Raw genomic sequence first — 12927 nt, 5'->3', positions numbered from 1 at the left:
TGCAATTTGGCCACAATTTCTCCCTCAGGGCAAGAAAAAAGAAGGCTCTATCGGAGTGCATAGGCAAAAGCTCCAGCAGTGGTAAACAAATATTCACAATCATCAAAGACTTAACTTCACCAGCCGCCACTACTAACTGCATCACACCCTCGCAAGAATTAGGTGACAACTTCTCAGAATTATTCAGCGACAAAATCAAAGCCATATACAAAATCCCTCAACTGGACTTGTTCCTTCCCATAGGAAGAACAAAAGAGTTAACATGCAACCCTACACATTGAAGGCCAAGAACCTCATATCTGGAATGCCCCAAGGATCATCCCTTATTCCAATGTTATTCAACATTTACATGACTCCAATAGCAGACCTCATCAGATCCTCAAAATACTGTCCTAAGCATAGGATACTCAACTTACTCTCTCTGTCTAACAAGGCCCCTATTACAAAAACAACATTGCCACATGCATGACCGCAGTAACCACAAGGATAAAAAAAACAACTGCCTCAAACTAAACACAGACAAAACTGAAGTAGTGATCTTTGGAAGGAAAGCCTCTGCCGAGATCTATAACTGTTGTCCAATTAATCTCTGACCTTCACCCACACCCTCCACAAATGCAAGAATTCTTGGAAGCATCCTAGACAACAAGCTCAATATCACAGCCCAAATAGGCGCAGTGACCGCCTCCTGCTACCACATCCTTAGGATGCTACAAAAGATCTTCAAACGGCTACCTGGGAACACTAGGAAAACAGTTACACAGGCCTTGTATGCCAGCCGAGTCTATCACGGCAACACACTCTACACAGGAATCACTGAGAAGCTCCTGAACTAGCTCCACACTGTTCAAAACACCACAGCAAGACTCATACTCAATCTACCTTATTGCAACCACATCACCCGACTCCTCAGAGAACTGCACTAGCTCACAATCCACTTAATAACCCAGATCAAACTACTCACCCACACATACAAAGTACTATACAACAGCCCTGCACACAATAACCGCATACATTTCTAACCACATCCCCAAGCTAGACCTTTGGCTGAATCACCTCACAGCCTTCAATTGCACCCCCTCATCATAGACTAAGCCAAATCTCTCAGAATCACCCTGGACAAGCACCTGAATATGAAAAATCATATCAGCAATGTATGTAAGGGAGCTAACCACTTGATGAGGACCCTGAGAAACATCAAACAATTCCTGCCACAAAAGGATTTCAAGCAGGTGGTCCAAGAACTGGTCTTGCCGAGGCTAGACTACGGCAGTGCTACGCTCTGTGACCTTCCCAAATACACCCTTGCTCCACTAAGGGCATCACTGAAAGCTGCGGCCAGACTGGTCACAGGTACCAAATGAAATGAGCACATATCCCCAGTCCTAAATTCTCTCAAATGTTTACCCTATGGAGCTCGAATTCAATTAAAGATTGCCGTTCTGGAGCACAAAGCCCTGCATTTCAAAACTCCCAGGTACCTAGCACAAAAGCTTGAATTATCCTGTGGTGGGAGAGCCTCAAGAAGCGCTAACACTTTCCTCCTGAAACCACTCATCCTTAGCAAAAAGAGAACTTGTCACCGAGCCTTCTCTGGCGCTGCCCCAAAGATATGGAACTCTCTTCCACCAGACGTACGCAGAATCTCCTCAACAACTGCTTGCAAACAAAATTCCTACCTTAATCTGGGCTAGGTTCACTGGCTCGAAATCATTGATCCTATAACCATTGTTCCATCATGTGATGCTGCTCTTCTTTACCGCATTGCGTGTCCCCTTTGTAGCCCGCTATATACCTGTTTATTGTATTACTCTCCTTTGTGTCATTTGTCTGTGAATCATGCGATTATTCATGTTCTGTATTCTTACTTGATGTCGATATTGGGTTCATGACCTTCCTTCCACCCTTTTGTAAAGCGCTCTGATATCTGGTTCGCGCTATATAAAACTTTATACATAAATAAATAAATACAAATTAAATACATACCTCCCAGGCGCCTCACTGGCACGCATTCCCTGTATCCGCAAATCCATAGCCGGAGCCCGTTTCTTTTCATATCTCTCCGCCAAAACATGGAACAACCTCCCTCACCACATCCAAGCTTCCTCTTTGCTTCTCGGGTTCTGCAAGAAGCTGAAAATATGGCACTTTGATCAACCTCAGCAGACGACAGCTGCTTGCCCACCTGCAAAGCACCCAAAAACCCTCATGGGGGATTGGCGTACTAAACAAATAAAAATAGCATAACATGGCATGGCAAGGATTGGAACCATTGGTTGACTAGCTACTCCCTCACACCACTTGCTCACTAGCTACTCTCCCAAGGTCTTGCTAGCTGTTGCCACTAGCCAATACCTCTTCAAAACCCTGAGGTTCTTTCACCAACAATGCACTCTTCTTCCCTAAAAGCCCTGAGGAGTTCATTCTACAAGACTACATCTCTCAGCACACACCAGGTCTAAAATCATTGGACTCTCCCCATTAGCCTTACGTTAAAGAGCTCTCAAGCCTACGCATCATCCTCCAAAGAACTCTTGCCACCAGCCCACAGCTCTTCTTTTTAGGTCATAACGAGCTTGTGTCCTTAAACCACATGTCTTCCCTCATAGTTAGAATCATAACTAGGAGACTCCTGTCTTAAGGCCTGCGATGTCACCACCACACAATACCTTAAAAGATTTCAGCATCTCTAGCCACTAGCCCGCACTGGTTCTTCACAGTAGAACTAAAACCTGTGGACCAAAGTCTCTAGGCCTGCGCTCTCCACTTGCTCATACCTTCCTCCCTCAAACCCCAGAGGATCTCTTACCACTAGCCCACACATCATCCATGAGGAGCTCTTTCCATTAGCCCACACATATTCCCTCACAGCTAGGGTTAGAACCATGGGACTCCTGCTTATTCCCTAAGCCCCCCAGCACCAGCCCACACCTCTTCCCTCATAGTTCATAGGAGCCCTAGGACATTAGCTCACACTTTCTACCTTACACCCCGTTGAACCTGTGGGTTCCTCTCTGTAACCCTGTGCATAACTCTTCCCTCAAAACCCTGAGGAGCTCCTGCCCTTCTTCTCTCTCACAGTAAAGAATAGAACCCGTGGACGTCTGTACTCTTACCTGAGCTCCCACCACCAGTCCATATCTCTTCCAGCAAAATCACAAGTCGTTCTTGCCACTTCCACTCCTCCTTACACTGAGGATTAGAACCAGGTGACTTACGCATACAGGCCTGAGTTCCCATGACTAGTGCCCCTTTTCTTCCTTACTGCATAGTTAAAAAATCACAGATTCCCTTCTCTATCCCTAGGTTTGTCCTTAGATCACCCATGTTTATTCACAGGCAGATACAAAGGGTGCCTTCCTGATTATCTTCTTCTTGTTTTCCTAGGATTCTGTATTGCGGAACCAATTAGAGTGAAGGTTTTCCAGCCTTTTCATATTTACCTGCCTCTCCCGTATTCTGTCAAGCGTTTTGAACAGCTAGAGATTCGCCCAACCCTCTACAACTATGTTGAGCAGGATCTAGAGGTAAGCGAACATGAGGGTAATCTAACTAGAAGTGACAAGCTATTCCACATTAGTATCAACTACAGAATATTATGCTACCAGAATGTAGTAGAAAAAATATCAACAAAGTAATTATATATAGGTAAGTTCAGGATCACTTAACTCCTCTGCAGACATAGTCAGTTGCTGAGCTGGTCTGAAGACCAAACCAGTCAGCGTAGAAGGTGAGGATCATTCCTGCAGCAAGGTGGTGTCATAATTATAAATTTACATATTGCTATGACTGCACTGACCACTCTGTAAGCGAAATACTAGCCATCATCTCTGGAAACCTCGCACGGCCTCAGGTGAATATACATTAACTGCAAACTGATTGGTCTCATGATTTTCCCAAACCAAACCTCCATCCGTTCCACATAGATGAAGCACCCAGTGAGAAACAAAGAGTTTACTTATCAAGCAGGTGTGCCTCAAAGGTCAAAGTGGCTGGGCCATAGACAGGCTTGAAATCAACGTTCTCCAAGTCCTGCAGGTTAAGTCAGTCAACAAATCTCCTGACAAGGTCATCTCTGTTTACCAGTACATCTCCTTCTAAGCTCATAGGGAGCAGTAGCTGTCCTTGTTGGTTCAGCGCACTTGAACGTCAAACACTTCAGGTCGCATACCCTGCTCCATCACTCTGTACTGATGGTTGCCTTAGGCACTGTCACCTCTGTATCACAGTCTCACTACTCTTGAATAATTCCATGTTTAGTATTTAGTAGCAACATTCTCTTGAAGGTCAACCAATAACAGTGCTGTATGTTTCCTGTTTACACGCTTTGGTCTCTGCTGGCAACCTTTTAATTAGGTCCAGGTGTCTTTGGGAAGGACAGAAGGACTCTGTAGCCAAGCCACGTCAGGTCCGGAGAAAAAATACAAGGTGCTGGTGCCCCAAAATTCTGCAGTTGCAGTGCCCTTTTCCATCGTGCCCATGACGAAGGTGAACATCCCCGTCACTGTGTTGGCTCAAGGACCACTTGGCGGTGGAGATAAAATCACGAAGTTCCTAAAAATTGTGGTGAGTAACTCTCAGTAGTCTGCTTTTTTATCCCTCTGTGTCTTTTTTATCTTGTCTCTTTGAATCCCCTCACAATCCTCAGTACATTTTCCAGTACTTCCTCATTCACAAAGAGTAATGAGGTGAGCGGGTGTAGTGTCTCACGTTTAGATGTCTCCTAATGGTTAAGTTACGATGTGGCACAATGGCTAGTTCGAGATGTGGATTAGTTGGTAAGATGAGATGTGGCCTTGGCATCAAGCTGACATGAGATCTACTGGCCTAATTGAAATGTTGTCTAGAGGCAACTGTGGTATGAGTTACAGTGGCTATGTCTTAACTTGGCCTTGTTGCTACGTTATGATATGAGCTGGTAGCTGATTATGAGATGTGGTCTAGATGTTATGTGACAATGAGCTCTAGTGCTCGTGTAAAGTTGCAATAGGGTCTAGTGCCCGGATTGAGGCATGGTATAGATGCCAAGCTCAGATGTGAAGGGGTGGACAAGTTTGTTATGCTCTACTGACCTAGTGGCTTTGTTGATATGTAGTTTAGCAAGTTATCATGTGATTTAGTGGTAGGCTGGGATACATATAAACCCGTCTGGCTTGGTAGCAAAGTGGAGAAGATAGCTGGTGGCAAACACAATCGCTCAGTGGTATGTAAGCAAGTGATTCTCAAAATAAAGCCTGAAATCAGCTGCCAGATTCCTAGATATTTGATTGCAAGTGTGCCTTGATTCCCTACATCACCAAAATTGAGAGTGCCTAAAAAGCAGACCACATCCAGTATTAAATTCTGTGTAATTTAGAACATGCAGGTCTGCACCTAGAGGTGTCTAATTCAGTTTTCTCTAGTCTAGTCCTCTATATTCCCCAGATCTCTTCCTGGACAGTCCACATTATCAGTTTCTCTACCTCCTTTCTCAATCTCTCTGTCTCACTCCATCTCGCCAGTATCCTATGGTTTCTTTCCTTTTTTGGCAGAGAGAGGGAGTAACTAAACTTGAAGAACAAACATACAATCTTGACACCAATGGTAAGTATGATTCCTCATGTCCAAAGGTTGGTGTTTCTGTGCTGGTCCTAGAGTACATTGTTTTTGGTTGTTGATACTCTTTTCAGTGCCTCTGTACATTGTCCAGCATGATGAGAATTTTCCTTTGGGAACCTATGGGCCACTTTCAGGTGGGAACGTTAAGGACTGGATATTGGTAAGATGCATTACAGCCTATAGGAGGAGTGTAGATCTTTAGATCCAGGATGTTTGCATAAGATTGTTCTGGATGGTGGTAGAGTACTGGATGTTTGAAAAATATTTACGGCTGGCTGGAAAACCTGTTCAAAACCGGTTGAGAATCTGCTGGTCACATGTTTCAATCCAAGAGCCTTTTAGCCTTTTACGGTGGATAAAAGAAGTGATCAGCAATTGAGTAACAATAATACTAATTAATAATCACTGCAAGGAACAATTTGGTGTGTGGTGTGCCCTACACAATTGGTCAATATTGTGCTTAGGTGAAGACCTCTAAAGGCATTATATGCTACAAATGGCTGGTTTAGGGATCCAGGCTTAAATATGTTGTAGCAGTTTTGTGTTTCCTTGCAGATTATATGGAAAAAATGGTCTCTGGGTTGGGTAGGGAATTTTAGTCTTCTAAAGCCCAGTTGAGTTATATCCAAAGGTGACTCTTCTTCTGTTAGGACATTAACTAAGAAAATGCCTGACATCCTAGTCCTTATTTCTTAATTAGAGCACACACTTTGTTATCAAAACTCCCCCGGAAATGCACACATCCAGTAGAAGGGAGGGATGACTATTAATGTCATGTTTAATGAAAAACAACTATTGAGAAACTATGAGAAAACACAAAAAACTGTAACATGAATAAGTTATGGTATTTGGCCTGGTCTAATGATAAAAGTATTATTCATATCAAACAAAATAGTCTAAAGTGGATACACCCATAATAATTCTAATTTGAAATTATTCTAATTTCCCAGTTCTGCTCACGCTTCATTCTTCTCTGGGCACCCTGTGACATCAAATGCCATTCCCTTGTCAGATTCCAGAAGGTTACAGAAAAAAAGCTCTATTGAGTCGAATGTTTATAATATTAAACACATGTACTACTAATAACTAAATATTATTACCATCTATATTAAAATAATTGTAAACCCTGAGGCAGTCTCCTTCAAGAATCACAAAGTGAAATGACTAGCTGTTCTAAAACAGAATAACACCTGGTGTAATGTATTGTGGAACATGTAAAACAAATTCAATACTTCATGACTTGCCCAATGATATTGCTGTCTATCCCATAATAAATTAACCCCTGGAGCAATGTGTGTTAGTTAATGTAAAAAACACGCAATATTGATATCAAGAGTTGGTAAATAATTACCCAGTCTATCCAATAATATGGTCCCCTGTTATTCATTATGTTGTGTAAATTATAAAGTGCAAGCAACACCTTCTTCAAGAATTGCTTAATAATACTTTCTCGTGACATAAAATAGAGTAAACCCAGACACGGTGTGCTGTGTAAAATCTATAATGTTTATCCTAAATTGAAGTCCTTACCTTTGGTACTCTTTTCAGTTTTCCTAAAGATCTCACATTTGTATATTGAACCAGCAGAAAGAAGTTTCGTTGTTTTTGGTTTTGGTCTGCTTCAACCTTGTTTGTGTCTGCCTCTCACTGTCTTCTTTTTCACTCCTCTGTCTTTTCCTATCGCAGATTTACAGGGCAGGGCATTTGAGATTCCCGGGGCAGAGCCGTCAAATTTGATCCCCGAAGGAGATGTTAGAATAAGCGTGCGGGTCAGCGGTAAGTCCAGACCTCAGTTGTTATCCTGTTGCCTCAAATACCGCAAATTGTAGATTTGTCTTAGGTTAAAAATGCCTGTTCTGGCCATTTGAAGAACCCCCCATTGTCCAGGTTAGGATGGTTAGGAAGGACAAGGATATTTTGGACTAATTTCTAATTACTTCTTAAAATAGGTTTGCTCTGTCAGTGCCACAATTCACCAAACAACTACCACTGCAGTATTCAAAACGCTCTCCTGAAAAACATATGTGCCTTTTCCTTTTTAAACATTGACAGTGTAATAGGATTTTGTGACCACTTTGTAAAAAAGGTTATATAAGTTGGAAAGTGGCAATGCCAAAGGAAGACTCCATGTATTGTTACATTCTAAAAAGCAGTCCTTAGAGGGCAGAAAAGCAACATAAATATGCATCTTTAAAGGAAGCTTTTCAATTGTGTGTTAGAAATCTTCAGTGTTCTCCAGTATTAGATCCTTCATAGATTCACATGCTTGAATCATCCGCGTCATCGTCGTGGGAGTCCCACGATATACATAGAAAAGAAGTAGGTAAAATTACTATAGGCTACCATGCAATGAAAAGTCAGTGCAATAGCCTATCCACATTCTTTTGTAAAGGCTTGATTCCTCAGATTTTCTACCGCACGTCGTGTGAAAGCGTGTCTCCCTGAGCTCTGCTCAGTTTTCTCTGTTTTTCAAGTTTTGTAGCAGAGTTTGTCTTAAAAAATGTCTGAATCTTCAAAGAAAGGACTCTTTAGGTCATGTGGATTATGTGGGAAAAAGAGACTACATGCTGAGGTTCCACATAAGAACTGCATCTACTACCTTTACCCTCAACACAAGGTATAAGACTGCAAAATCTGTAGAACCTTCTCTACAAAGCTCCTCAAGGACAGGGAGGGTAGATTATTAATTTGGCTTCAATAACTTAAATCAAAATCTGGTGTTCTTTCTGAGGATGAGGAGATCTCTACCTCACTGGCCTTAAAGGAAACACCTAAAAGGAGAGAGAGATCTCTTGATTCTCCTGAAGTTTCCAAGAAAAAGACATCAGAAAGGTCTCGTCATGAGGAGGAAGGTACCTCACCAAAAGGAAAGCTTCCATTTCCTACTGTTGAGAAAAGCCATAAAAAAGACAAATATTCTTTGATCCATTCAATGAAGATCTCTGTCTCAAAGAACCTTGTACCACTGACAGCGTTATATTCAGAATCCCCGTCGACGAAAAAACCATCTTCTAAACAAGATTCTTCTTCCTCATCGTCGAAAAAATCTCCATCGCCGATGACAGACTCTACGACAGTCCCATCGACAACACTTCCGGTGATGACGATTGCTGTACCGCCATCGACCTCATTGTCGACGGCAACACTGACGATGACTACTTCAACCTTTTTGTCAGCAACCTCGTCGGAGACGGTGAATCTCGTCGACGATACCTACGACGGCTTCAGCTTACTCTATCATGTCCTCGTCGACGACGCAGACACCGTTTCCGTCAATGAGCTGACGACGATGTACCCCACTCGTGGTCGTAAGCGTCCATCTTCCTTGCAGCTTACGCCAGTGTATCCGTCGACGACGTTCTCATCGACAACACCGTCGACGAGGCAATTTTTGCAAAATCCTGCGATAGTGTCTCCTGTACCTCCTTCATGTTTGGATTGGCTGACAGTCCTTCTCAATTACATGTAAAGTATCAGGAGGATGATGACGAGGATTATGGAGGATATTATCAACAGGAATATCACCCTCCTCATGCAAAAATCCAATATATGGAGCAAGTTTCTGAACCTATGGTCCACTTTCCTGTCGCATTGGTTCAAGACCTTCAGGAATTATTAAGAGATTATCGTACACGTTTTCCATCAGCACCTGTTCCTCCACCTCCTCCGCCACCACCGCCTGTTGAATCACCACCTCGTACCTCAATACCTGTGTCTGCATCCTCCCTGGTGGGAGATACTAGTGGGCCGCAACAACATCCAGATACCTCAGATGAGGGAGAAGTTGAGGATAATCAGCCTCAAAAGGAAGGTCAAACAGGAGAGGAATGGGATGACTATGTCATATCTATGCAAAAACAACAGTTGATGGACAGAATGTAGAACAATTTCATACATTCACCCCAGTACAGAGATCTGGGCCTAAATCCATTGTTTTTTTGCTCACCATGCCGTTCCAGTTTGAACCCAGCCATATGCAAATCAGTCTTGACCCTGTGCCTCATGGGAACAGTCCAGCCCGAACTGCCAAGCCAGGTTCTCCCTGGACTGGAAACAAGCATCCTAGGACAGGTTTCGGGTTTCACCCCTCTTCAGCCAGGATAGCTTGATTCCAGTGGCATGGAGAGCACGGGACCCACGTCTGGGCATCCCCTACCCACTCGGGGTGACAAATGCAAAAACAACAGTTGATGGACAGAATGTAGAACAATGTCATACATTCACCCCAGTACAGAGATCTGGGCCTAAATCCATCTGGACTGTTCCCATGAGGCACAGGGTCAAGACTGATTTGCATTTGGCCATGTTTGAACTGGGGTGGCGTGGTGAGCAAAATAACGATGGATTAAACCCAGATCTGTGACTGGGGGTGAATGTTTTGCCAATGTGCAACATTCCGTCCATCATCTTGTGTGTTTTGCTATGTCATATCTACACCAGTGTCTCCATCTCCACAGATGATAGAGTCTCCACCAGAAGACATCAGCTGCTTTCATGGTTTAATTGAGAGAGCAGCATCATGTTTTCAACTATCCCTAACAGTAAAGCAATCAGACTGCTTTCTTTATGATTTTAAAGACTTATATAGAAAATCGGTTAGGTCTATACCTATTGTTGACCACATATGGGAAGAGGGACTAAAAGTAATGAGGACACCAGCCACAGTTATCCCTGTCTTGCCCAGAATTGACAAGAAATACAAGGCCCCGGATGACGCTCCAGCGTGTCTAATAAGTCATCCTAAGCCTGACTCTGTTATCTCTCAGGCCGCACAACGGAGATCGAGGAACCCTCTACCAGCCATTACTGCTCCAACTGACAGGGAAGGGAGGCGCTCGGATAATATTGGGAAAAGGTTCACAACCACATCAGGAGCAACTGTTCGAGCTGCTAACGCTCTTGCGATTTTAGCCAGGTACGATCAACAGATGTGGTCGGTCATTGCCCAATTTTTAGAATTCCTTCCGGAAGACAAGAAAATGGAAGCTAGAAAAATCCTGCTTGAAGGAGAAAGGTCAACTTCCGAGATTATTGATGCTTAAATGGATATTGCTTCTTTGGCTTTCCGTCAGCTTGCTGGAGCCGCTGTCCTGAGACGCCAGGGTTGGCTGAAGGCAACTATGTTCTGCCCTGAAGTTCAAAGCAAGATATTGGAAATGCCATTTGATGGTGAATCAAGCATATCGATGACACTTTGCTGACCATCAAAACAGATACAGACAGGGCTACGGCTCTAGGAACGCTCCAATACAGAAAGACCCTCTTTCGTGGAGCCCGGGGCAGAGGAAATTATTCTTTTCGAGGAGGTTATCAAAGATACCAGCCTCAAACCTACACCTCTTACCGGCCATCCTACCAGCAGCAACAGCAATATCATGCACCGCCACAGACTGCCTACTCCAGACAGCCTAGATGAAAACAACAGGCTCAGCCCAGAGATTTGGGCCGTAAACAGTGACAACGCTTTGCCTCCTGCCGCACCTCAGTATTCTCTGAAGAAAACCCTTCTCTCAAATTTTTTGCATCATTGGGAAGAAATAACATCAGACAAATGGGTCCTAGATATAATAAGGTATACCACAACGCCACCTCATCACCCACCTCAAAGATCAAAGCCACCCCATCTTCAGTTATTAAAGAAGGAGGCTTTGATAATGCTTCAAAAAAGAGCAATAGAACGTGTTCCACGCTTTCAAAAAGGAAAATGTTTCTACTCTTGCTTTTTCCTGATAAAAAAGAAGTTGGGGGAATGGCGTCCCATTTTAGACCTCAGAAAGCTCAACAAGTACCTGCTGAAGAAATCCTTTCGCATGGTTACTCTTCAGGAGATCTTACAACTTCTGAACAATTCGTATTTCTTCGCTCAGCTCCAAGGGTTTTCACCAAGTGCCTTGCTCTCGTGGCAGCATTTCTACGGCTTAAAGGCCTACAGATCTTCCCATACCTAGACGATTGGCTGGTGAAAGCCTCCTCTCTTCATCAGGCTTCAGAAGACATCTCTTTCTGCCTGCAACTATCCCGCTCTCTAGGGCTGGCAGTCCATCTTTGAAAATCCATTCTTGCCCCTTCTCATCGACTAACATTTCTAGGAGCACTTATAGACACTCTACAAAACAAGGTATTCTGATGGATACATCTGCTTGTGGATTCCTCAACTTATGAATATCCCCTGCGCCAGCATTCGGCAGAATGTTTTCCTAGATCTCCACACCGATGGGGACGTTGGCTCCGCTCGCGACTCTGCATGACTTCACCGGAGCCATAAGAGAGCCTCGTCGGCGTGATGACGTCAGTTCCCTTTTTTCCGCACCGGCGACGCGTAACGGTTTTCTAGCACTCTCCATATTTTGTGGAGTTACTTTGTTGTTCCTTCTGTTTTAACTGTTGCTAGAAGTGATGTCATCTTCAAGGGAGTCTGGTTTTAAGCCCTGTAGGGAATGTGGGGGAAACATGTCCATCACTGACCCCAATGAAGATTGTTTATGGTGCTTGTCGTCGGATCACGACGTGGAGGACTCTACCTGTTGCAGGAAAATGAATCCTAATGCACTTAAAGAGTGAGAAGCCAAGTTGTTTCTGGCCAAGGCGAAGAAAGAAGGTAGAGGGCGTAAGCGTAATAAGTCGAAGTCGAAGTCGTCGACTTCACATACATCGAAGTCGAGAAAGCACAAGAAAAGAAGAAGACATGGATCTCGGCGCCGCTCAACGAAGGGTAAGGCTTTCAGGTCGCCTTCGCCTGCCCCTTGACGTCACCATAAGGACTTTGTATCTCCTTCACCCTCTCCTTCTCCTCGTGCAACTCCAGAGAAGTCTCCTTCGCCTAGAGGCACTCCGGCGCAGTCGACGCCGAGTCGGTTCAGGGTGTTCCATCTTCTTCTGTGCCTGAGATTGAACCGGTGGATTAGGCAGTGGATCCGATCGTTCCGACGTCGGACACTCCCCGTTTACTGGCTCAAATCCATATCCACAATTCCCGGCTCCAGGGGCGGATCTGTCGCATTTTTTAAATACTATGCATGGAGTTGTTACAAGGGCGGCTTTCCCATCTGGAGAACCTTCTGGTCCTGTGGGTCCGCTGGCATTCAACTTGGGGGTGCCCCAGCACTATGCCTAGGCACCTTTCATGCCCTTCATGCCAATGGCGCGTCATGGAAATTTCCGGCACCGAGAGTCTCAACGCCGTTGATAGAATTCTCGGCACCGTCTGGTGAGCCTTCCTCTCGGCCACATGTGGATCTCGTGCCTCCTTCGGAGCCTCCTTCGACGCTGGGTCCGGAGCAATCGGTGCCACGTACGACGCCAGCAATGCCGCGTCCGCAGATTCGTTCT

The 12927-nt window shown here is 44.3% G+C and overlaps 1 protein-coding gene across 1 annotated transcript in view; it reads left to right on the top strand.

Annotated features, from left to right (window-relative positions):
* Positions 1-12927, top strand: part of LOC146869372 (complement C4-like) — a 536657-nt gene that overhangs the window by 301010 nt on the left and 222720 nt on the right. The window contains exons 20-23 of the mRNA XM_085599650.1: positions 3388-3527; positions 4357-4566; positions 5532-5583; positions 7285-7374. Of these exons, the coding sequence (XP_085455776.1) occupies positions 3388-3527; positions 4357-4566; positions 5532-5583; positions 7285-7374 (492 nt within the window). The remainder of the gene's footprint in view (positions 1-3387; positions 3528-4356; positions 4567-5531; positions 5584-7284; positions 7375-12927) is intronic.

Source organism: Triturus cristatus, chromosome 1_1, assembly GCF_964204655.1.
Source record: "Triturus cristatus chromosome 1_1, aTriCri1.1, whole genome shotgun sequence".
Lineage (NCBI taxonomy): Eukaryota > Metazoa > Chordata > Amphibia > Caudata > Salamandridae > Triturus > Triturus cristatus.
This window is presented reverse-complemented; position numbering and strand designations above follow the sequence as displayed.